Source organism: Falco peregrinus, chromosome 1 (genome assembly GCF_023634155.1).
Source record: "Falco peregrinus isolate bFalPer1 chromosome 1, bFalPer1.pri, whole genome shotgun sequence".
Classification (NCBI taxonomy): Eukaryota; Metazoa; Chordata; class Aves; order Falconiformes; family Falconidae; genus Falco; species Falco peregrinus.
In genome coordinates, this window is record NC_073721.1 from 10,137,596 (window position 1) to 10,162,687 (window position 25,092).

The 25,092-nt window shown below is 43.8% G+C and overlaps 1 protein-coding gene across 10 annotated transcripts in view; it reads left to right on the forward strand.

Moving 5' to 3' along the window:
• Window positions 1-17,841, forward strand: part of ZMIZ1 (zinc finger MIZ-type containing 1) — a 307,342-nt gene extending 289,501 nt beyond the window's left edge. For 9 of the 10 annotated variants that reach the window (XM_055798721.1, XM_055798747.1, XM_055798739.1 and 6 more), the window contains 4 exons: window positions 29-276; window positions 3,255-3,418; window positions 9,293-9,541; window positions 13,169-17,841. In XM_055798721.1, the coding sequence (XP_055654696.1) occupies window positions 29-276; window positions 3,255-3,418; window positions 9,293-9,541; window positions 13,169-13,276 (769 nt within the window). In that variant the 3' untranslated portion in view covers window positions 13,277-17,841. The remainder of the gene's footprint in view (window positions 1-28; window positions 277-3,254; window positions 3,419-9,292; window positions 9,542-13,168) is intronic. The other variant, XM_055798767.1, reaches the window with a different exon arrangement.
• Window positions 17,842-25,092: the final 7,251 nt, after the last annotated feature.

Here is a 25,092-nt window from a genome sequence, read left to right on the forward strand (position 1 = left end):
GCGCTAAAATTTTCATGTTATTTTACAGCTCAGAGTTCGAAGAAGTTACCATTGATCCAACTTGCAGTTGGAGGCCGGTCCCTATAAAGTCAGATATTCACATCAAAGATGACCCAGATGGCATTCCCTCGAAAAGGTTTAAGACCATGAGTCCAAGCCAGATGATCATGCCAAATGTGATGGAGATGATTGCAGCTTTGGGTCCTGGCCCATCACCTTACCCGTCTCTACCCCCTCCTCCAGGAGGCAACAACTCCACCGAATACGGTAACCAAGGTCAGTGTTACAGCTTTGTGCGCCCGGGGGCTCGGTCTAGAAGTCGGTGGTTCAGTCAGGTTTGTGGTTGGGGTATGTCAGTGCCTCTCCTCAGAGAGATGCGCAAGGAAAGCGAATTACTTTGCTGCAATTCTGAAATTCTGCGTCCGTCTTTTCATTTAAGATTAATCTGTTTAGAGGAAAATATATTTCAGTAAGGAAATCGGTGCTTGTCATGTTTATTGCCACACAGCCCTCCCTGAATCAACAAACATTGTATGTTACCTTATAGGTCCATGGCCTGACAGAATATACATCTTTCTTCAGTTTTTCTGTCCATTTTCCTTCTGTTGCACTCTCATTCAAGTGAAGGCTGCTAGTGCTACAGAAGTTACAAAGTGGAGAACCTGACCCATTAACCCTGCTACTTCGGCCACCAGGTTTAACTTGTGGCCAGGTGGGAGCCATTTGGTAGGCCACCCAGAAAGTGGATGACTTTTAAAGAGCGTTTAACTGCTTTGCAAACACCTTTACATTAGAAAATTACTTTTGAGTTCCTTTCCCCATGTGCTGCCAGATTGAGAAACCAGGAACTAAACACAGGCAGTGGAGGTACGTTTTCGAATGACTGGTATGTTGTGAATAACTCAATTATAGTGACAATTCTGAAAATATGAAACCGAAGACTGTTTCTTTTGCAAGGAATATGATATGATTCAGTTCAGCTCTGGGAAAAGACCAACTGTTCACACCGTCAGAATCCCCAAATTGATTACAAGGTGATATATGTGCTTTTTGCAGGCGTTTGAAGAAAAACATAGATTGCATACAAAATATGGTTAATTTGCTGCAATGACTGCAAAACTGGTGACAGATGATAAAACTTTTTAGGTTTTCAAACAGTTGAATGATGACTATAACAAAGCCAAGAGCACTGAATCACAATTTTTTTACTTGTTTAGTAGGAGTGAAGTGCAATCAGAGCATGAGAGCAGAGCCATCTATCCTTCGTCATCTTTCTAGCTCACAGTCCGGAACGCACAGGGTAGTCACGTTTAGTGGGGTTCAGGATTTGTGTAATGATTGCTGCCTCAGCTGTTGTTTCCCTGCCTTCCCCTGTGGATCCTGTAGCGGAGGTAGTCATTGCTTCACAGACTCATCAGTGGCAGCTGAAACCCACGCGCTCCTATTTCCCCTGCAATAGGCGTATCAATGGGGAGCGCCACATTACCCTGAACGTCTTTACAGGTCTGTCCCTCAGCGTGTGGCACAGCTCTTGCCACAGAGGCGGGCGTGCTGCTGCATGGCCCTAACTCCCTGAGCGTACTGCCTTGCGTCTTCATTCCCCATCAGTACGTACGCTGAAACATAGAGTTTAGAATTAGGTAATGTCCTGTGATGAGCAGTACTCTAGAGCAAAGTAGTAGTAGTATTACTACTGCGGTTTATGTTTGTTCATTTGGGTTTGACAGTAAGCATACTGAAGTTTAGTGTGCAAATACAAGTACTCAGTAATACAAGTCAGCTCCCTGCTAATAAATCGTTCCTGAGAAGCAAGGCAAGACCAGCTATATTCTGTGAGACTCATCCAGTTTCCAGATTAACGAAATGAGAATTAGTAAGGCTCTGCAGTATTTACATGATAGATCAAAGTCCTGACTTCTTTACAAAATACTCTTACATGGCTAATGACTTCTATTCCTCTGAGATTAAACTTCTGCTTGTGAAGCTGTGCTAAAGAGCAAATGATGCAGCTACTTCAGTTTGTCAAACTCTCTTCTTGACTCGAGCATTTAAAGCTGCTGCACTTCAGCTGACGAGCTGCAGGCTCTCTGTGCAAGCTCAGTATCGTCTAATGCAGCTGCTTGTAGGAAAGAGGTGACTGGATTTAGTTCAGCTTTTGCTGTTCATAGCAAATGAGGCAGCAGAGCTGGTACCTCCCTTGGAAGTGTTAATAGAGGGATCTGGACAGAAAAAATACGGAGAGTAAAACCCCTGAGTTGGCATACATGCTTGCTTTAGAATTCCAGTGAAGATCACTGGGCTGAGGTGGGACAGATCAAAACATAGCAACGATGGTCAAACAGTGCTTGTCCTGCAGATCAGCAGGGGATTCCAGGCTTGTTGCTAAATGGTAAGTCCAGGTCATTTATTCCAAATTGGCATGAAATTTTGGTGCTTTGGAGAACATAGTTTCAGGCTGAAGTTAGGTGGATTTCATAAAGTCACTAGTTTTTCATTGCTTGTGTGCATATCCACATGCTACAGGCAGCCAGTTTGTAACTGAAAATGAGAAGAATGGATCCAGGAGGGGAAAACTGATGTTGTATTTGCAGAAGACCAAGTGAATTTTGATAGGTTTTGTGGGAGCAAGGAAAATTACATCACAAACCCCAGACAGACATGAAGGCCTCCTGCACTATCGTAACGGAAGTTGCCTGTTTGTACTGCAGTAGAGGTAAAATAGATGCTGCGCTATGAACTGGTACTGTGGCCATCTTCCAGATAACAGTTCTGTCAGTTAGCTTCATCAGAAACTGAAGCAATGCTACAGTCCTACTGAGTGCGTTAGAAGCGTAGGCATAAATAACACAGGTGTCCTATAAATAATCTGGGACTTGGGCAGTCAGTCTCAGTTGCAGTGAGGTGCTTCTGGGTACAAATACTCCATAGAATTTAATATCCCTTTCACTTCTCAACATGGTTCAATTTATGTAGTGACTTGGTGGTAGTTTTTCAAAATGTCAGCAGTTTTCAATTAGTTACAGCATGCACGTGAATTATTACAGCAGCCAGTATTTGGAAGCTGGGCGCCGCTGTACCCTCCCTCTTCCTCCAGCTCGCTCCAGCGGTGGAGCACAGTGCTGTCAGCTCAGCGTTGCAGGTGCCGGGCTCTGTGCAGGGAGGATGCTGTGCTGCACAGCTTCTGCAAGTTACTTTGAGAGATCAATGTTGGGAAACAAATACTTGGTTTCATATCACATCTGTTTCTCTTTTAGGCAACAGTTACCAAGGTCACGGCAATTTTGACTTCCCGCATGGGAATCCTGGTGGCACGTCTATGAATGACTTCATGCATGGGCCACAGCTGTCGCATCCCCCAGACATGCCAAGCAGCATGGCAGCTCTTGACAAACCTCTCAGTCACCCCATGCAGGAATCTGTAAGTAACTGTGCTGCGCACGTCGGTTTTCCTTTGTGGGGGTAAGGAGCTCTCATCCAGCTAACGGGCTGGCCTCGTGAACCGCTTGTACTTCTGGTGGATTCCTCACTTTGGAAGTTCGTGAAATGGAGCAGTTCTGACTAATGCCAAAACCGCCGTTGTTAGTTTCTGGTCTTTTTGAGTTTTTGGAGAAGCATTTCTGAGCTTTGTGAATTGTCATTTAAGCTTCTTTATCTGAAGGAGCTGACCTGGCTCGGTGTGCTTGTGTTAATCATTGTGCTTTGCTCTGACACCTGAAAAAAACTAGACTTCATTCCCTAGGCCAGCAGGGTCTGCGGATATCCGTCTTCAGGAGACAGCTTGTTATAGCAAGACATTGGCTGACTTTAAAGCAGGGACAATGTCTTCCCCGGCTTTGTCCCTGAGGGCAAAATTTGCATCAAAGCATTTTGAGGGGGAATTCTACCCAAGCAGCGTGAAAGGCACCTTTAAGCTGTTGGGAATAGGACAGACCTGTAGATTTCAAGGGAGAGACGCTGCTGCTGGTCTGAGAGTGTATCCTTGTGAGAGACTGAGAAAAGGAGGCTGCTGGGGTCTCAGGTGGAGAGGCAGAACTGCACACTGGAAAAGCAGCTTGCTCAGAGCACTGGGCTTTATATACAGAACTTTATCTCCAGAAAATGCAGTACTGCAGCAGCTAGGTGACAGAAAAGCGACGGGCAGCGTTTAGCTCTTAGGCGTGGCTAGTCATCTACATTAAATGTGTGTGTGAGGGGGCGTATACATCCTTTTATGTTCATTTAAGTTACGGGGCAGGGGCTTTATAGCGTGCTGTTACTGCACAGGAAGGATGTTTAACTTGACAAGTCATCTGTGCCATGTCTTTAGTGAATACCAGAAAATGCAGTTTCAGAATGTAATGAGGAAATGTGGTAGCAGATGCTCAGCAAAAGCCTACTCAGTCAATGTCTCTTCTAGCTGGCAGTGGGTTTTCCAAGGAGGATGGTGAGAAATAGGAAGAGAGTGGGGAGAGATTTCTTAGTATAGCTTGGAGAGAGCCCAAGTAACAAGACTGTCTGCAACAGAAGAGTCCAGAAACCGTAATGACTTTACATGCTAATAAAGGACAGAACAAACACACTGTAAACTTCATTTTATGTTGGCAAATTCCACATACCCAGCTGAAAGAGCAGTCTGAATTACCTGCGTCAGAGCCGACCACACAGTGTTAGAACACAGTGGTGAGGGGCAGTACTAGCAACCTGAGCCACTCACAGCTGCTTCCCTGTGAATCAAAGCCACAGGGAATTATTCTTAGCTTCCCATTAGCTGACACCTACCGCTTGACTTCATCAGTTCACTGCTATACCTTTGCTATAGTAGTTGCCCCGGTGAAATTTCTGAAGCGGTAGGATATGAAGTGGTTGAATATGAAAGTGAAGTATTTGCGGCTTTCTGCAAATGGGACTGCTTACAGATGATAGCAAAGGTGAAAGTTGCTCAAGGCTGTGCATGTTCCAGAGCTGTCAGAGGGTACTTGGGCAAATGTTAATAGATTTTTGGTTTTGTGGGCCAGTCTGTAGCAAATCTGGTGCTTGCTTATGATAGCTGGCAATTAAAGTAAACTTTTGCCTCGATTCTCCCTCATTTATCATGGTACGCAAGCTATACTGTTTGGGAACGGGAAGCGGTGCTAAAGCAGGTTCCACCTACTTTATGTCACTGGCTGATTTTTTTTCTGATGAGGATCAGTTCAGGTCTGTTAGCACAAGGGAATTAGACTGACCTTGTCAATGTGGCCACGCAGTCCTTAGTCCACATTTGAGGACTGTTAGTGCTCCCACGCACACAGCTTTTCCAGTATTATAAAGTCTCTGCTTTCTTCTTCCTTTCTCTCCCGCTTGCTTTCTTCTCTCTCAAGACTGAACTATTTGTCTGTAGCAGACACGCAGGAAAGGCAGCTTTAAAATTACTGCTTTTAGAGAAATGCATGCCATTAGCACATTTCTAAATTGTGTAGCTGAATGTCTTTGGACAGACTTCTCTGTACAAAAATAACTATAAATCACATTGCGTAATTGAACTAAGGTTTTAAGATGTTGCCTGTGCTCTTGTCTGGCTTTCTGTCTTTCCTTTTCACACACTTAAGGTGCATTTTGTTTTCATCAGCTATTCACTTTGACTGTTTCATGTTTACAAGGTGAGTCAAGATCAGATGTTCGGTCCTTTTAGACCCGGGGTCTGTCTCTAACTGGAGCTGAACGCTGCTGAGGAAGTTCCTGATTTTCTCATTACGAAGATTTGTGTGCCAGCCCTTATACACTGGTAGGCAGAGAAAGCTGATCCCTCCAGACATACCCTATAGGTCACTGCAGGAGATGCAGATGTGTTTGCCCAGTGTAGGTGGGGCTGGGTAACCGGGGCTGGGTAACCAGGGCTGGATCATCAGAACTAGCTTCTCTCAACACTGCTGTTCTATTCCTGTGGAAGAAAAAACGATCAAGACCTGAAACACAACTAGAGGTGGCACATCTTCTGGGATGTAAAGTGTTGTGAAAGCTTTAGAGCAGATGTTTCTATGTCAGTGCAAGATTGCTACAAAATAACTGCTGCAAGTCAAATCATGTATGTTTTCAGAAATTGTAACCAAGTTTTAGACAAAGGTGAATTCAGAGTTAGCTCTAGCTTAGTGCTTACTGCAGTTGGTGTAAGGAGTGGTGCGTGGCTGAGCAATGGATCGTTGTGCCGCAGTTCCACATGCACAGTGAGGTGATACGAGCTGGTGCCACAGTCAGAAGTTTTCTCTGTTCTTTCTAATTTCACTTCCCCTCTCTCTCACACCAGCACAGGTGCTATTGCAGCCGTGAAGTGGTCTGGATCCAGGTGCTGATGTGACTGAAAACTGATGGGCGGGGGGAGAAGTTTAGCTTTGATGTGTGTCAGTTCCCTAGTTGAGTTTACTGCACGTCTGCAAGGATGCAGCCGATGGCAAAGGCGTGGATGGGAAAAGTGGCCGAGAAGAGCAGCAGGGCAGGCTGGCGTCTTTCAGTGGTTCTGACAGCTAACCCAGCAAGAGCTGGTAAAACTGTGACCCCAGTAATGGAGAGAGATATAAGCCATCACCTTAACCTGCTGATCCTTTTTTCACTATCAATTTTCTCCTGAGATGAAAAGCATATTGTTCTGCAGCTAGCAGGTCCCGTTGCTCTACAGCTATACATCTCGGCTCTCCTAGAGGTCACTGTTGGGCTCGTAAAGAGTTGTGGTTTGTGCTGTCAAGCTGAAGATGTAGTTGTCTGCTATAAGCTCTTTTTTTATAGATTGTAAATGTTTTAAGAGTGCCAAAGCTTATGCGGCTAAAAACAACTCTGGATTTACCTTGCTATGTAAGCAAAGGCAGCTTCGCTAGACTCTGTGTTCATAGTGTGGGTTAGTGTTCTTAAAATAGAATGATGGGAGCTGCAGACACGAGCTGAACATACACAAAGTGTCTTGCTTAGAATGGTTTTGCACCACGGCAAACTTATCATTAGTTAGCTGAATGCAAATAGAAAAGTGTTGAAGTCCTGAGCATTTTGCTTTCTCACAGGTAGGCTGGTGGAGTCTGTGGCCAAAGCCAGACGGATTTTGCACCTGCGATGGCCGTTTAAGATTATGGTGGCCCTCAGTCTCACAGTGAACAATTTCTCCCTATCCAACAGTTATCTCAGAGCCCAAGATAACTGCCTTATCAACTAAACAGTTTTTATATATATATATATATATATAATGCTTGCCTATATTAAACATCGTGTAGAATTTCTAACCTGCTTGTTTGTTTTGAAATACATCTAAGATCATATGAGTGCCTCTCGGTTTGAATTATTATTGATATAAACATGCCGATATAACTCTTGCTTTGTGCATTCAGGGATACATTTAGGAGACTGTTCAAGATAATCGTTTTGTTTTTTCCTGGAAACTGCTTTCCCATTTTAGCAACACTGTCTTAAATTGCTTTTTACTTTTTGTTATTATTAAGCTTTCTTAATTTCCACAATTCCCACACTTTGTGTTGCACATGACGGTACTATTTGGATAGACATCTGCTTTCACTTGAACTTTTGCAGAGTGTTTAGGCTGCAGATGGATTTACATTAAGCAGTGGTCTGTGGGCAGATTTTGTGCAAGCTTCCCCCTAAGGTAACAACAGTAAGGTTGCAGAATACTTTTCAAGTAGTCAAACTGTGACCCTAACGGAGAGAAGAGTGTGTATCAGTACTTCTTAACAGTTAATTTAAACTCTTATATGGGAAAGAGGCTCAAACGTGATGCTGCAGATAGAATCCTGCTCGTTTCCACCAACCATCATACTACCAAAGAACTGAGAAGGACCTCTCTGTAGCTGAGCGTGACTGTCCCAGTGGATCACGATTCAGATTCCAGTTTTCATTGAGTGGTGAAATGTATTCTTTTAAATGCTTGTTTCTGTAGTCTTTTTTAATTTCGTGGGAACATTGTACTTAAGTTTTGTAATAACCTCCGTTTTGCTTTCCAAAACTGAAGACCAAGGTTAAAATAACCTTGCAGTTTGCTGTGGTACAAAAGGGTCGATGCTGACATAGCATTTTGCTGGTTTCTGTTGGCTTGGCTGGATGAATTTCATGCTGTTGTTGTATGTATCTGTTCTTTTATTTCAGCTCCACTTTGTGGCAATATGTAGCATTCCTCAAAAAATGTTTACATTTTTTGCTTCTCCATATGCCCAATTAACATGAGACATCTGATTCTGAAGCATTCAGACACTTCTTTCTCATGGCACCAAGGTCAAGCCCCAAAGAATCCACTAGCGTCAAATGTGACATGCAGCAGAAGGAAGAATTGGGCTTGTGCGGTTTTGTTGCTTCTCTTGTCATGTGAGAAAGATGTTTTTCCGTAACAGCGTTTGGAAGATGCATGTGGTTTGGTAGTTTATTCCCCATGGAAAAATATTAAAAATACTAAACTTTTGCTAGAGAACTTATCTACGGCATGAGTACAAAATAGAAGTGCGATGATTAGCTCAGTTTAAGCTACTGCATTGTACTGTGCAGTCAGCAGGTGTGCAGCCACCTGCGGCACCTCTGCTGATGGGTGGGGAGCTTGCTCACTGAGCCGACCTGGCGTTTTGCCACCCGTCAGAACCCACGAATACCAGCAAGCAAAATCTTCAGCCCTTAGAAGGATTGTTACCTTCTGAGAGGAAGAGGAGGAGAGGAGCGGGGAAGGACTGGCGTTTGCAAGATGTTTGTAATGAGCTGAACCACGAATAGGCAGCGGTGTCAGGAAGCAACCCCGTAAGGGAGCTGAACAGAAATGATGCATTTTCTCAGTTAATCAGTTTCCTGGCATGGGGATATCAGTTTCCTGCTGTAGAGATCTTGGTTTCCTGGCGTAGGGTTCATTGTTCAACCAATTCTTTGTTCACTCATGGAATATTTTAGGGCAAAAGCATCTGCCTTGCAAATGCTGAGTGGGCACCCATAAGCCTCCTTACCTTCTCTTCGGGGTTCGTTATTTTGCATCTTCAAGTGCGGTTTCCCACACCACAAGGAAGCGAACCAACAGCACAAATCCAATGTGTTAATCGCCCCGTTGCAGAAAACCTCCAAAAAAGCTGAAACACTTCCTCTGGCATTGGGATATGGAGTTTTCTTTTCTGATTGCGCTTTTTTATTTCTTTTTTATTTGTTTGGGCTTTGTTTGGTTTTGGTTTTTTTAGTTGTGTGTGTCTTTTTTTTTTTTTTTTAATTTATTTAAGTTATTTCTTTTTGTAACATGTGGTTACAGTCAGGCACCGCGAGCACTGTACCTTGTGGCCTCACTTTCTTTTCCTGCTTTTTTCCTCCTCCGCAGATCCCTCATCCCGGCAGCACTGATCAGTCCCATACTTCCATGCAGCAAGGTTTGCACGTCCCTCACCCCAGCAGCCAGTCAGGGCAGCCATTACATCACAGCGGGCCTCCTACCCAGCAGTCCCGGCAGCCACCCCCGGCCGCTTCTAGCAACCATCCACACAGTGACCTGACCTTTAATCCCTCCTCAGCCTTAGAGGGTCAGGCTGGTGGACAGGGAGCACCTGACATGCCGGAGCCCTCGCTGGATGTAAGTCTGTGTCATACTATCATCTGCCTGCCATAGCGTGTGCTTCGCATCGCGGCGGGAGGGCGGGGAGGGGGTGGGGACGGGGAGCCGCTTCCACAGCACATGCCATCCTGTCATGCTTTGGTACATGGGCGCAGGTGCTCCAGCCGAGGTGACAGGGCGCTCCTGGCTTGCTGGGAGCACGGTTCTGGTTTGAGCAGCCGCGTGGTGCGCGAGCCATGACCTCTGCCTGGCACCGAGGCCGGCACTTCTTCAGACTGCAGTTCAGGAGCCAGCTCCTCCCTTCCCCCTCACCGCTGGACGGGGGTTCGAGCGCTCGTCTGGCCCCTGGAGCCATCGCAGTTCCTGCATAAGAGGAAGGAGACGGCTGTGTGTGGCTGTGCCCGTGGCGGAGCTGTGCCGAGTGAGCCGCGTGCTGAGCCCCGCAGATGCCCTGGCCGGGGGAGGGGGATCTGTGCTGGCCCCGCTGCGGCACTGCCCCCGCTCCCTGCAGCCAACAGCCCGCGGTGGCTGGTACCCGCTCGTGCGGGCGGCTCGGCAGCACGGGTTCTTCCTCCTGGCGCGCCACGTAGGAAAATAAACAAGGACGTCCTCTGCCTCCTTAGCCACCGCGGAAGGCAGCTCGCAACTAAACTAAGATAAACCTAGGTTCAAGGCCAGAAGTAACCTTCTGTCTCTTACCGTCCGTTCAGCGGCGTCGGAGCTGAATTACCCGAGGTAGCGCTCTGGTTAACCACCCACCTTCCGAAACACAAACTCCCTCGCGCTAGGATTGGATTTTCGTTTTGAGTCATGCGTTGCCTTGTGTGTACCTTCTGTCTGTGCCAAAGTCTGCTGCTGCACAGTGTAATTTTCTTAGAGAAATGTTCGCCTCTGTGCCTTGAATTTATATCTGTATTTTACTGTTGTTGCATACTTAACTCCTCTGTCACACAGGAGCCACGTGCTGGCAGGTGGCCTCGCAGAGGGGAGGGAGGGGTTGGGGGGAGGGGGGGATGCTCCCGTTACAGGAGCAGTGCCCAGGACTAACTTCGATCTGAACCAGGCTGCTGCTGTTCGCACAACACGGTCGGTCACACGCGCATCCTTTGGGAACAATAGTTCATGTGGCAGTTAGAGTTCTGAACCCTTAAGGATCCCGTATGAGCAATATTAATCGGTGAAATAAAAACCTCGGTTTTTTCCTTCAGATATTTAAGAAACATAAAATATGCTGTTACGGGTCAGACGCTCATTCCTCAGTGAAAAGCAAAGTAGAAAACCCTGTGCGTTCATCACAGTGCTGTGGTCCTCCCTGATGGAGGCACGCTGCATTCTTAACGGGAGGCCGAAATCATCTTAGCTCATCGGGAAGGCCAGTGCCGTACAGCGTGGGGAGCGTAGTTCTTTGAAATAGCTGTGAGCTCAGTCACGATCAGGTGGAGTATTTTAATGGGTTCGGCTCTGAGCGGCTGTGTGGGGGCACCGGGCTGAAGGAAGCCCTGTGCAGCAAACAGAGGGACCGTAGCGTCGGCAACTCGGTCCGCTCCCGTCTGACACGGCCACGTTAATTCTTCAGGACTCCGGTGTGCTGCAGTTCCGGGTTTAACCTGGCTTAAAGGATGTACCTCGTGTAGATACAGCTGGTCCGCACTGGGACCTCGGCAGAGGCGTAAGACTCAGATGGCTGGTTCGGCTTCTCGAGTGGCACTTCAGGAGCACTGGGTGCACCTTTCCGAGTTCTGCCCCAAAGCCTGGCGCCTTCCTGTAGCTTCTGCCCCTCCCGCCTCGCAGCCCCTGCGGCAGCGCGGCACCCTCAGTGCCCAGCCAGCCGGTCCTTTCTAAGGTCGGTGGGTTTCACACCAGCCCAGGTCACCCTCAAAGCTCAGGAGACTGCATCTGCAGAGATACCGAACATACTGCTTAAAACTTTCACCTGTCTAAAAAAAAGGCTTTTAAAATCCCCTGTATACAAGAATGAGTCTCAGAGCCGCTATGTTGAATTTTTAAGAATTGAGGTGTAAAATCGTAGGACAAATTCAGTCATTTTTCACTTTCTACATGTTTGGTGGGGCCGCAGTTGTCTTTTGGGCTTCTGTACAGGATATTCATAAAAAATTACGATAGCAGGTGAAGTACATTTAAAAGCCTTATATCTTTACTGTAGTACTATGACAATAGCATTTTTACCGTGAATAAAAGGAGGCGGTATTTTAAGAAAAGCATTCCTTCTGGGAGATTCTGTTGATATAAACTTGACATTGCATTTTTTTCAAGATGCTTAGGAAGTAATAAGCTTTTTTCTCCATTTCACGTTTAGCTTATTGAAAAATATGTTCACCCATATAACATTAGAAGATGAAGCTGCATTTGCACAGGAGTAATAGAAGCATATAAATATAATATTTGCATGCTAAATGTGATGCAGTCAAGCTTTTAGTTTTACAGTATTTGAAAACATAGAGCGACTTAAAATGAATTTCTCGTACCTACTACCAAGTTCATTAAAGCAATCCATATTTTTCTGTCTTTGCTTTAACGCAATACTGAATACAAAGGGGACTTTATTACAAACTCTGCTTGGCTGTTTTTTATATATGACACTTACTTTTGAGTAGGATATGGAGAGATGCCGAATAGAGCAGCAAACGCTGCCTGGTATGCAACCCAGGAGTTACAATTTGCTTGTTACCTGTCAGACCACAAAGAATCTGAGTGACGGTTGGAAAAACGAAATTTTCTATTTGAAATGCAGTATTCATAAAAATATAAACAAAGCCCCCACAACTATTCCTCTTGATACCTTAAACCGCTGCGTAGATTAGTGCATCTTCCGTTGGACAGGGTGTTATACCCCTGACCCTTTAAATGTCTGGAATTGCACGCAGCGCTGCAGTGAAGCACTGCCAGCCGCTGTAAACTCACTGCCACAGAAGTGAAAAGGACTGAGCCAGCTGCCTTGCCGCTCCTCCCCCGTACTCCTCATGTGGTTTGCTCCTCTTTTTTTTCTTTTTTTTTTTTTTTCTTTTGTCTTTTTTCTTTCTGGGCTAGTTTTAACCCTGGGCGAGTTCCCTGCTCCAGCTCGCTGCCCCAGAGCTTAGATCAGCGCACGGAGGCGCGTAGGGGGTGGCTGAGGGGTGAGGAAAGGACCGGGCTGCCCCTTTCTATAGGGGTGCAGGCTTCAGGCGGTGTGCACACCGACGTGCGAGTCCGTCAGACCAGCCTTTGTTGACCTACCTTAAAGCTCAAACGTGTATTACTCAAACTGCATGTTTCAAGTTTTTATTCAGTGTTTTATATGAAACTCACATACATAACAAGCATTTATCGAGACGTTTTTGTCAGCATCACTAGCCAGGAAATAGTCTTTGTTTATTGATGAACTTTTTGATGAGGAGGTTGACTGAGAAACCCAAATTGAGATGGTAATGTCATTCACAGGTGAAAACCGCGTAACACACTTTCACAAACAAGCGGATACTGTATCATCACAGGGTGTTAGGTTTGTGTCGCTGCTGCCTTCCGATTTATTTGGATGTGTGCACATGAAAGACAGTTTCCAAGAATGCGTGGTGTTTAATCCCTTTTTTTTTTCCTCAGTTGTGTTTCCGTTATCTGTAATTTTCCTTTTATCTTTATATTTTATAGCTGCTTCCAGAACTCACAAATCCTGATGAGCTGCTTTCGTACCTGGATCCTCCTGATTTGCCAAGCAATAGCAATGATGACCTTCTGTCTCTCTTTGAGAACAACTGAAACCATACATATTCTCCCATCCCTTTCACTTGTTCACACGTGTGTGGCTGCACAGCGAGGAATCTTAACACTCCTTTTCCACAAGAGAAGAAAACAAAACTCACAACTTGATCCAATGGTGCACTCCCTGCTTTCTTCATCTCAGAACTGCTTTTGTCAGCTTCAAAGACTGCGAAAGTGACGGGAGAAAAAAAAACACAACAAAAACAAACCATAAATAAATGCAGTAATCTCCGAGTCTGCCGTGCTACACGTGACAAAGAAGCTCAGACAGTTGTGCAGCTCTTGGAAACCCCATTTGTTGTTCATCCTCTAGAGAGAGAGTTCTGTGATATAAACATAGTGTGAAGTATCTTGGCAAAAACGAATCTTGGCAAGGGAAGAAAAGGCAACAAAATGGAACTGTCTATAATTGACCCGTCTCAGAGTGTCCTTCCAACGCGTGTTCTTCCATTTTTTTGAAACTGTATCTCCCTCCACCCCACCTCCCCTCTACCCCCCTCCAACCGCAGGTTTGCGTTGGAGCGATTGTCCTGGCCACACACACAAAAAAATAACAAAAACATGTAAAATCTCAAAAAAGCACAAATCCTGCAGTCAAGTGGCAAAGGTAGGGATGATGTACAGGCCTGTCAGAGGGAGCCAGCAGCTTAGCTAATGCGACATCGGTGACGGAGTCCCGAGAGTCTTCAGGCCGCAGCCGTGGGTGTTGGTATTTCTGCGAGCGCAGGAATCTTCACCACCTCTTTGCAGAGGATTCCTCTAGCCAAACACACAGATTGGAAACACCCGGGGAGGGGGGGGTGGGGCATAATAAATACGTTTGTGATGTTTAGGGGTTTTTTTGTGATTTTGGTTTCAAGTCAGTACCGTTCGTGGCTGCTTTAACATCCAGCTGTTGAGATTGCTGTAGTAGAGCTTTTTGCCGTGTATGCCATATGGAATGGAGAAGAGAGGGAGGGGGGATGCAAACCAAACTGTTCCTGATTATTTCCTGCAGCCTTCGGTGCCCCGAGCGTTTGCGTCGCTGTCAGTACCGCACCACGTGTAGTAAGACGAGCTGGGTTGAAGGCAGCCAGGAAATCATTGCAGGATGGAGGGAGAGTAACGTCACTGTCTGCATAATTATTTTTAATAATCGGCTTGAGAAGGGGCATTGACATTGGACAGACATCTTACAGCTTCATTTTCGTTTTGCTTTGCGTTCTGTTTCTGTGACTGTTACAGATAATTCAGCCTTTTTCTTTTCTCCTCCTTCAGTTTCTTTTTTTAAACTTTGGCTGCTGGGATGAGCTCTTTCTCCTGAAGGACGGGGCATGGGGAGAATTAAGTAACTGTCAGTAGATTGCTACTGCCCTCAAGAGACCCTGCTGCCACAATCACTGTCTTGCCTCTGTGATCTGTGCTTCTCGTGTGGTTGCTGCTCCTGCATGAGCTTCCTATTGCTTCTGTGCCCATTTCTGTGCTCTTCGTCTCTCTCTCTTTCTCTCTCTTATAAATGATGTACAGTAGCTGTGTAAGAAGTGCATGTGTGCCAACTTTGCCCTTGCGGTGCAACATTTCAGCTTTTGCCCACTGTACAGTTATTGGTTTAGTTTCTTTTTGTTACTAGAGCAAATCTGACCCTACTCCTTTTCCTCATCCCAAATCCAAGCAAACACCCTTCGTTTGCTCGCCACACCATGTTTTTAAACTGAAGTGCCAGGCAAAATTTTGTTTGTTCCTGTTTGTTTGACTAGAGTAGCTTCCTAGCCGGCTGTGTTTAGTTTGCCGTGCTGTAAATGGCATGCTCTGTGCTTACGACTCTGGATTTGTTTTCCTCACCAAAGTCATATTTGTAAATTCTTTGCGGTTTTTGTTTTATTTTGCTCTTTTTGTTAATGTTTCCCACTACTGCTGTACATGCGTCATGATATATATATGCTAGTCAGCAGCACCTTGCTGTAGATATTAAAGGAAATGGCGGTTTAGTTCTTTTATTTTCCAGTAGGAGTATTGAGTCTGTCAAACATATTATGTAGAGATGGTCCCACACTTATATTTTTCCTGTTTCAGGTTTTTTTAAGAAAGGCGCTGTTCATTATGCAAAATCAATTATTTTAAGAATTGCTATTGTAAATATCTTTGTGAATATTTTAGTATCGTCTTTGATAATATTCAACATTTTCATGATCTGGTTATACTTTTGCTGGTGTTTTTAAATACCTTGTCTGAAGAAAAATATGGGTCCTTTTTTAGAAATGAAAATTGAGGGTTCTTTAACAGAATAAGGGAGTTGGGTTGTCCCCCCCCCCCCGCCCCCCCCCCCCCTTCCCATTTTCTTTTGATAAATTAGCCCAAATTTCATATCCGTTTATGTGTCTAATGAATTGATACATCAGGCAGTACCTGGACGATCGGGGCCCAGCTCTGTCACGGAAACATAATAATACATGATTGCCTAGGGCAAAAACCCAAACCCAACTGACCGACCGATGTTCATGGACTGTGGGTGGCTGTGGGCTGGGGATGGCAGGGGTTTTGTTCGTTTGCCCAGGTGAGCAGAGCACCTAGGACCAGCTGTCTGAACAGGTAAAGATGCATTGAGGCAAGCAGCAAGCGTGTGAGGTACCATATTGATATCGCTCTGCTGGTGCTCCGGTCGCTGAAACGGGGGCACGGTAACACTTCGGGATGTCGGTGGGTGGGGGAGGGAAACAGTATATTTTATTCTGCTTAGAAGTGTCTTTTTTCTTATGTAGGCTTGACAACCTGTAGAGGATCTCTACAGAATATTAAAGATACCTTGGTGTAATACATAGTAACATGGTTGTGGTGTGGTGCTGCTATCACACAATTCCTAGGAGAGACCATTCTTCAGTTACAGATGTGTTTTGTAGCCATTTTACTGTAGTAGTTTCCCCCTGTATTTTTGCTGCATTGTTTATATAGGTATTGAAGTCATTCGCAGAGGTGGCTAATGATAAACAGACTTTATGCCCTTTAGAGTTTGGGGTTTTTTCTTGGGGGGGGGGGGAGGGGGCGAGTTTCTTAAGCCATAGGTTTGGGAATAAAGAAGATTTCTCACTATTAGTTGGAACTGGTTGCTCAGATTTTTTTTCAGTTGATTCTATTTGATGATCCACCCTCCACTGATTCCTGAGCAGCTAAGTTAGTCACCTGAAATGATTTTTCTCTTAAACACAACGTTAGTATTTTAAACCGGGTATGTTAAGGATTGACCTTTTGCTAACTGGTAGTATTTAAAATGCATCATTTAAAAGTACCTGTTGGAAAGCATAAAGGGAAAAAAAAAACCCCATAGTTATTAGCAATGTGTTTGGAGCAGTGTTTGCATCTGCTTTGTACAGTGATAGAGAATTAAAGTGGATGGTTGACATTTTTAAGCTTACAGAAACATTTGGTTTCTAAGCAGAACATAAGAGAGAAAATACGATTTTTACCCATCACCCAAATGTTGGGACATTCGAGACAGTTTTAAAAGTTATCTGTCAGCTAAATTCAGGTACTGTATAGTGGAGTCAGTATGAAAAAGCTTCTAAATGAAAATTTAGTTATTTTTTTATCTGTTCACTGCCGTATTAAAGTTTAGAGGAAAAAAAACCTAGCAAATAGGGTAATCACAGTAATTTCTTTTAAAGCTTAATTATTATATGAAATTCCAGTAGTATTTTTATTCTTCTTTTTTTGTTTGTTTACTTTTTAATTGTTTCCCTATGGAAGTTCATCTGGGAAAGAACCCACAGAGATCTACAGTTCTGCTGCCAGGACATTATTATAGGACTGACAGATACACGCCAATGTCTGCAGCGGAGACTCAAGGGACAGCTGTACATATGTAAATGACAAATAGAGACATGTTAACAGAAATGCATTCATTTTCCTTGGAATGTGCATTGTTTTTATTTCGCAGGAAAAAATAAAAAAAAGCTTGAAGCTCCATCTTATGTGGAAAATGAATCCTGTTTGTTAGCGTTTGTGGAGTCTCAGCATTTGTTTCACTTTCACTTCTGTAATATACTCTGATCCTTTGTTTTGTTTTGTTTTATCTACATGTAATATTTAGCTTACGTGTACTAGTCTATCACCTGTGTATTTTTAGGGTGCTACAGAAATAATGAAGAAAAATACGGGGATTAAAAAAAAAAAAAAAATTGTAACCAAATTCATACTTTGTACAATTTTTGATATCACGATCAGAGGAGAATTAAAAAAAAAAAAGAAGTACAATCTGAAGTAACATGCAAAAATGGCCATTGTCTTTGTTTGTACATTGTATGTACAGTACAATGCAATCATTTCATACTTTAAACTGGTCAGAAAAAATAATTGTGATTTTTAGTCTTGCAAAACTGTATGTAGTTAGATGATGTGACAACCTAATATTTATCTAATAAATATGTATTCAGATGAAACCTGTATATTAGGTGTTCATGTGGTTATTTTGTATTTAAAGATCAAATTATTTGACTATTGCTAGACATTTATATACTCTGTTGTAACACTGAAGTATTCTCATTTGCTCATGTTAATTTTTTTTTTCCTAAATAAATTTGCAAAATTAAGGTCTGGCTAATTGGCAGCTGCTTTGTAAATTTTGAGTTTCTTTTTGAAACGACCAACTTCCCCCTTTGCCCTCCCTGCTTTGTGTTACCGTGGCGGTCAGTTGTGCAGGATGTACCTTTTTGAGGAGCAGGACTTGCTGCAGGAAGGAAAAGGTGTGAGAATAAAAGATTACGAATGCAAGTTTGCGGGTAGGCTGGGATCGCATGGAGCAGCATCCCCGGCGAGCAAGGTGTTGGTGACTTGCAGTTCCGTAGGCAGGGCGCTGCGTGTCACCTAAACAAGTCGTAATTACTTGAAAATGGAATCTTTGCATGATGTGAGTAACAGGAAAGGAGGGCTTGTCTCTGGGGTTGGCATGTGTGGAGGGATTAAACATCCCACACGGTAGGTGGTTGGCTTTGTCTTTGTTTTAACTAATCACGAGTTTGATACTCTTCTTTCAGTTGGAGCCTGTCACTAAAGGGACTTACGTGACCTTGGAAGATGACTTTTTTTTAATACACCCCCATCTTAAAGTTGAAGGACTTGGTTTCAAAACGCAGCCTTTGAGTTACAAAATCTGCTTGATTTCTCTGCCTGGTTTAAGTGTAAGCAGCCTGAATCGCGACACAAGATGATTCGACCCTGTGTGTATTCCACCAGCCGTGACGCGCACAGGTCCTGTCCCGGCAGAGTTCTACACCCCTCCTTAGCCACGGCCACTGGTGCCAGTCACTTTGCAGCTGAGAACTTAACGGACACTTAGTGAGTATCTCTCTGTTTGTATATGGCGTTTGTGGTATAGTCTAAACCCACCTTTGAAATGCATTCAGATACATAGGGACTACGTAACCGTCTCAGAATACGAGTAACCTATACAAATATGTAATTGAGATAGAGCAGTTACTCCACAGCTGCACAAAGACACAAATCCTTGTTGATGGAGATGCGCACAAGTATATACACAGGTATTTAGATAGATAGATAGATACAGATCTAGCCTAGAAATTTATTTTCTCTAAAATTGAAAAAAAATTGTTTGTTTCTGATTGTCAGCTTCTGCCTTCCTTGCTGGCACTACCCGTTACAATGGGCTTTTAGGACAACATAATAAAACTGAGTTACAGGGCACTCTAGTGAAACAAGAAATACTTATTCATTCCAGCCAATAATTAATGAATATTTTGTTCCTGGTGTTCTGTTTTCCTGGAAGCTCCCAAGAAGTGTCAGCGAGACACTGTGTGCAAACCTGCTTCAGCACTGTAGGGATGAAGAACAGTATGAAGAGCCCGCGTGATGTCCTTAAGCGCTGTATATTTTTCAACCTTACTCCAAAGTCTCAGGAAGCTACGACGGTTCTGAAAGTGGAGTTTCTCCCAGATGTCACCTCCGGACCCCAGGGCAGGTATGACGTGTGTGTTCAGTTGATGCTGCTGTCTCCCATCCCACGTTCCGTCAGCGTGTTCTGTGTGTTGAGCGCTCTGCGTCATGCATTTTGCACGTGCTTCCAGGCAGCCACCTACATGAGTATTTCTCTGTGATTTCTCTGCTTATCATTGTGCTTATCAGTTGGTGAACAACTTCAGAATACTCCGCATTTCCTTACTTTTTCTTTACCTAGTCGGTATGGATCTCTGAATCACATTATTTTGGTTGTGCACTTCGTATTGTGTTGCCATGCACTTCGCCATGCCTTTTACAGGAGCAAGAGACTGAAAACCAATTAGAACCATGGAAGAAGGACCCCATTTCTTTCGCTGCTTAGACAACAGGGATGGGACTGCTGTGTGTGAACAGAGCTGCTTGCTTTCCTTTGAAGAAGTAAGCTAGACAGCATATAAAACAGTTGTACGATTCTCACCTGAGTTGCTATATATGATGCTCTCATTTGTTATCCTTCTCTGCTTCCCTTTAAAACTAATTGATGTATTTTTACATTTTGGTACCTAGTTTTTTATTTGTATGTATATTTAACCAGAGGCCACTTCCCTCTTAACTGCTTAAATTCCAAGTCGGTACAAATCCTCCTGTATTGTGAACCTCCAGTCATGAATGCTTACCTTTCTTTTTTTGCATTTTGAATTATTACCAGTACGTCACCTTATTACGGTTTTCCACTTTCTGTGTGACTGAAATCCCGCTGACTCCCACGTAGGATATAACTCCTAACGTCTGTCATTGTGTCAGTGCACTAGTCACGTTTGTTCTCTGTAAAAGGAGCACAGGATATGTATTGCATCAGACAGACCTCTGAAATCTCCTGCTGAGGTATCTTGTCTCTATCAGTCTACAGAATTTTCCAGGGGAATGTAAAAATAGTCCAGGAGGAACCTAATTAGTTATGCAGTTTCATTTATGAAGCAAGCAGACAGCAACTGCTTCACGACTCCCGCGGGCGTTAGCGTACAGCATGGCACAGGTGGACTTACTGGTTTGTTTGCTACGTAGTTCAACTGCATTTCCAGGAACTCCTTGCTTAAATCCTAATAATTGGGTTTCTGCTGTTTAAGTCTATCCTTCTGTTGAAAAGCTTCTCTTCTCTAAGTGTGTGGGCTAGACGAGATGAAGCTTTTCCCCGTGTATTGAAGATGTCTGCTTGGTTCGCTCAGCATCTTTCCAGTTACTGACCTCACTGTATTTTTTGACAGATCCAGTTACACACAGGGACGTTAGCTTCCCTAGAAACACTTGTATCTACTGCTTTCAAATACACTGGCTTCTCTACGCATTTTTGGCTTTATTCGACATTCTGAGAGTTATGGGATTACCAGTTCTGTTTTTCCCCTGGGTCAGAGTTTTGACCAATCACATTTTTAATTGAGTCTTACAATCTACACTTTCCTGTCTGTCCGCAGTTGTTTCATGATGTTGGTTTTTTGGATTTTATTGAACTATTCTGGAACATTTAGTTTCGTTTGTCACTTTGTTCATGTACCAACACGTCGATTACTGTGAACATGGAGACAGGGTTTTAATTTTATTAAGTTTTAACTAGTCAAAGACTAGAAGTAGTAAAATATTTTTAGAAGTATTCAGACTGTTGTTAGGGATGTATTCTTTTATTTATTTTGTTTTGGTTGGTTGGTTTTCAAAAACTATTGAAATACCCCACAGTTATTTAATGGGATGCTGGAGTTGAAGTCTTATTTTCATTCATATTTAAATTCATTCAGATTTTCACCAACTATTTTTATATTTCAAATTTATAATTGATGCTCATTTTTCCCTTGTTCATTGCTTCTGTGTTTCTGAGAATGTACATTTTGTACATTTTTAAGACATGCAGAATCCGTGAAGTTTGGACTTAACCCACGTACCCATTTGATTAGCTGTCCTAGTCAGCGACTGGTGAAAATAGCCGCTTCATAAAGTTATGCAGAATATGTTGCTTCACAAGAAATCTTATTTGGCTAGCACTTTTCCTTTCTGAATTATGAACGGTGGCGCTGGGAAGAAGCATTACTTTCATATTGCCATTATCAAACGGATGCGAAAATGTGCAGGAGCAATGCTGAGACAGAATCAGAAGTTAAGGAAACCTAGACTCCTGACTCCTCTGAATGGTAATAGAAGTTCTTACCCTGAGCTTTTAAGTATTTCACCAAACGTTTCATTATCCAAAAATTAGGTTCTTCAGTTATAAATGCAACACATGTTAATTTGCACCTGACAACTTGTTAGCGCATTTGGTGGGACATTGTGTATTCAGGTGATTGTCACATGGAATTACGTCATCTAAGTGTGTCATAACGCTCCGTGCTAGCTAGTGCGGTAACGCTGTTATGTGCTGATGGTAGGCAACCCTTTCTGTGGTGGAATTGCAAAAGAAGCAGAAAGGAACTGAGAGGTTCTGTACTGTGAGGTTGGTTCCAGCAGAATTGTTTGTTAGAAAAAACTGTGCAATTTTTTTAGCCTTGTTATATCTGTGAAGCTTTTAATTTCTGGGTGATTCTTGTTCAGACTGATGCTGTCTGACCATTGTTCGCTCTCAACACCTGTTGTGAAGTTATACAACTGAAAAACATGTCTTGAAACTCCAATTATTGTTAGAATTAGTTTAGTGCAGACAGGTTAATTCACCTTGTACAAGGTACGAAGGCAGCTGTTACCTCAACATGCCATCATATTTACACAGAAGACAAATTCAAGGAAAACCCAAGGTTTTACCAGGCAGCTGATTAAAGCAGAGCTCTTGAGAAACAACGTAGAGAAGAAAGGTCATGAAGACATGACATTTTTTTAGAAAGCTGCTAAATATTGGTGAGGGGAAAAGATCAAGCTCAGAAAAGGGACCAAACTGCACCAAAGACCCCTGAGAAAGCAATTCACAAAAATCAAGTACCGTATCAGGGATGGAGAGTGAAAGACATATAGTTGGGAATCTGGGGTGCTGCTGGTGACGTGCTGCATGGGACCGTGCGTCCCACACGGTTGCCTCTGTGAACATGGCAACCATTTCCCACTTGAGTTGCAAGTAAAATTAAATTTAAAACGTGCCTTGACTTAGAATGCCGTGCTACCACCCTGTCGGTCTTGAAATACTAAATGTGTGATGTTCTTCCCCTTTCGTTCACCTGGCTGCATTTTCTAGTGTTCTCGGCAGCGATTACAGGAAGCGTCAGTAGTCCTCTGGTTTTGGTGTTATCAGTTACGTATGGGTTATCTCACAGAAGCGGGACCTGGTCAGGGGGGTCACACAGCGAGAGGAAGGACAAGGCAGGGCAGGAGCCAGCAGTGGTGAGAGAACAGATGTAGGTTTCCACGCAGGTGGGCACTGCGGCAGCCTCTGGGCATGGCAAGGGGGGAGGCAATGCGGTGCCGTGTTCCACTCCCCGGGAAGGAGCTGCTAAGAGTCTCCTCTGATGAGTAATTTCTAGGCAATTCCATTTTCAGTAAGATTGTGCCAAGCTCCACCACTCATCTTACTCATATAAGATGAAGTAGCATGACTAACCCGTTCTAGAAGTATGTCTGATACTATTACCTTACTACTTGTTCCTCAGACCAGAGGTGGTACTTCACAGGTAAATAAACTGAAATTTCCCTGTAAGTTTCAAGTCCTGTTATAATTGAAATTTCTGTGTTTTAAAAGATAGAAGGGCTTCTGTAACTTTTGGTGTATTGTAATACTGTTTCGTAAACACACAAAGCGTCTCCCCACCCACCCACAGCCAAGCCACCCGTCTAGACCTCCTGGAGCTCTGTGAGTCCACTGGGAGCGATAGCTGCATTTTTCTTGTAGCCTAAAAACATGCATTTACAACGTCCTACATGCCTCCCCAGGCTGCTGTGGTCTATCCATAGATGTTCAATGGACCGGCAGTAGTGGTGTATAGACAATCTTCTGGGAAGCTGCAGGCAGCTGCAGGGTGCCCTGGGCGCTGCGTAAAAGGAGCTGTGTAATCTGCCACACTAGCAGTGAGTTTCTATACATTATGCAGGGAGATTGAGTAATGAATTCCGAGCAAGCAGTGTCACTCAGAACTTCTGACATGAAAATGCTAATCATGGCTGTAAAGAGCATGAGTGGATTGAGATTTTTCTTGTGTGACTATTTGTCGGTAATTAGTATGAAGTCATGTGGGGAAAACTCCTCCTTTATGTACAGTGTGTGCTGGAGAGAAGGTTCACATGAACTGGGTTACTACAAGTTGTAAGAGAAAACTTTGTCCAGGGGAAATATTTATTACCATTTTTTCTTTTTATCTGTAAATGTACCTGTGTGGCTACTCTATGCCCTTTGAGCTCTTGTATGATTTGATTTCACGCTTCAGTCACTTGGTATAATGGAAAGGTCTTTCACCATCTCCCCCACTCTAGTTCCCATTCATAAATAAATGCGTATCAAAAAAATCCTTTCCAGCTCTCAGCTCATCTTCTAGCTTAGCCAAAACCTTGAAGAAAAAAATGTTTTTAAGTGCAGCACATCCAGGCTCACAGGTGGAGGGCAGCAGTGCCCACTGCAAATTCCTGCTCTCCCCACTAAAAATCAAGCTGAGTCCCTGTATGACCTAGCAGCGGTCCTTGAGAAAACTAGCTCCCAGATGTGTGAGGGGTCTTAAAAATAACACCATGGGAATCCCCAGTGTCACAGTTACCAAGTGACGTGTGTGTGAATTCCATCTCATAGTAGCTTGCTGCTGCCTGCATTTGAGTTTTTATTTGCCTGGTCTAAGCATACAGCCCCATGAAGAGCACATCAAAGTGCGCCACAGACAAAGATGAGTTGCATGCGGTTGCAGTCTTGCAGTTGGCGGGTTGCAGAATGTGATCTTGCCACCGCTGCCAAGATCCATCCAGCAGCAGCAATCCAAGACTGAGTAATACAATTAACCTACATTCCTGTGTCATAAACAAGTAGGAACGTGATGAGACACTCTTAGGATCAGGAATGCTTATCACCTTGTTACCAGGGCCATGTCTATCTGCTGGGAAGTAACATCATTCCAAGCCCCTGGAAATCAAAATCCAGTTGATGCAAATGACCGAATTTAGGTCATGTTTCAAGCATTTATTCCTTCTGTTTCTTTAGAAGAGTCATTTAACTGCTGCTGGTATTTCCTGTCTGTTTTGGCACAATGGTGGTAATACTTACTCAGGTACTTCGTAGTCCTATTTAGACTTTCGAGTTGTAAGCGATGTATCAATGTGAAAGACAGTTACTGTATCATTTAAACATCTTTTTCCTATGCAGGAGTTTCTCTGCTAGGATATAAGAAGGGTCCTTTAATAGGTGTGTTTCTAAAAATACCTATTTGGAAATTTTTTTCGAAAGGGTCCTCCCTGTTTATCAGTGTGTAACTTCTGTGTTGTCTTCTGAGATTGTGGGAAGGGAGAGCAAGCAATGAAATCTGTGGAGCGGGTACCCATCTCCCCAGCGGCTCTGCTGAAGCATCTGTCTGACTCTTGTCTGCGCCGCCACATTCCGTTGTCTATCTTGGATAGTGCAGGGATGCCAGGAGCGCTCATTTTCCAGCCAAATGTACTCATCTCCTAGCTGGATGTTGCAGAATTTCAACGATGAATGTATCTTCAAACAGGTGCGTTCAAAGCTTCTCTAAAATAATTTCAGTTGCTGAGCTAGCTCTAAGCCTTGTTTGGTAGTGATCTAGGGTGGTCTTTGAGAGGTTTTGGAGCATTTTTTCTGTCCTTCTTGGAAAGTGACCTCTGTAACTCACAAGTTCCTGGTCATACTGTCTGCATGAGTTCTAATGACTCTGCATTAGACCATAAGAAGTGATATAGTAGCTTTACTGCATAAACCCAGAGAT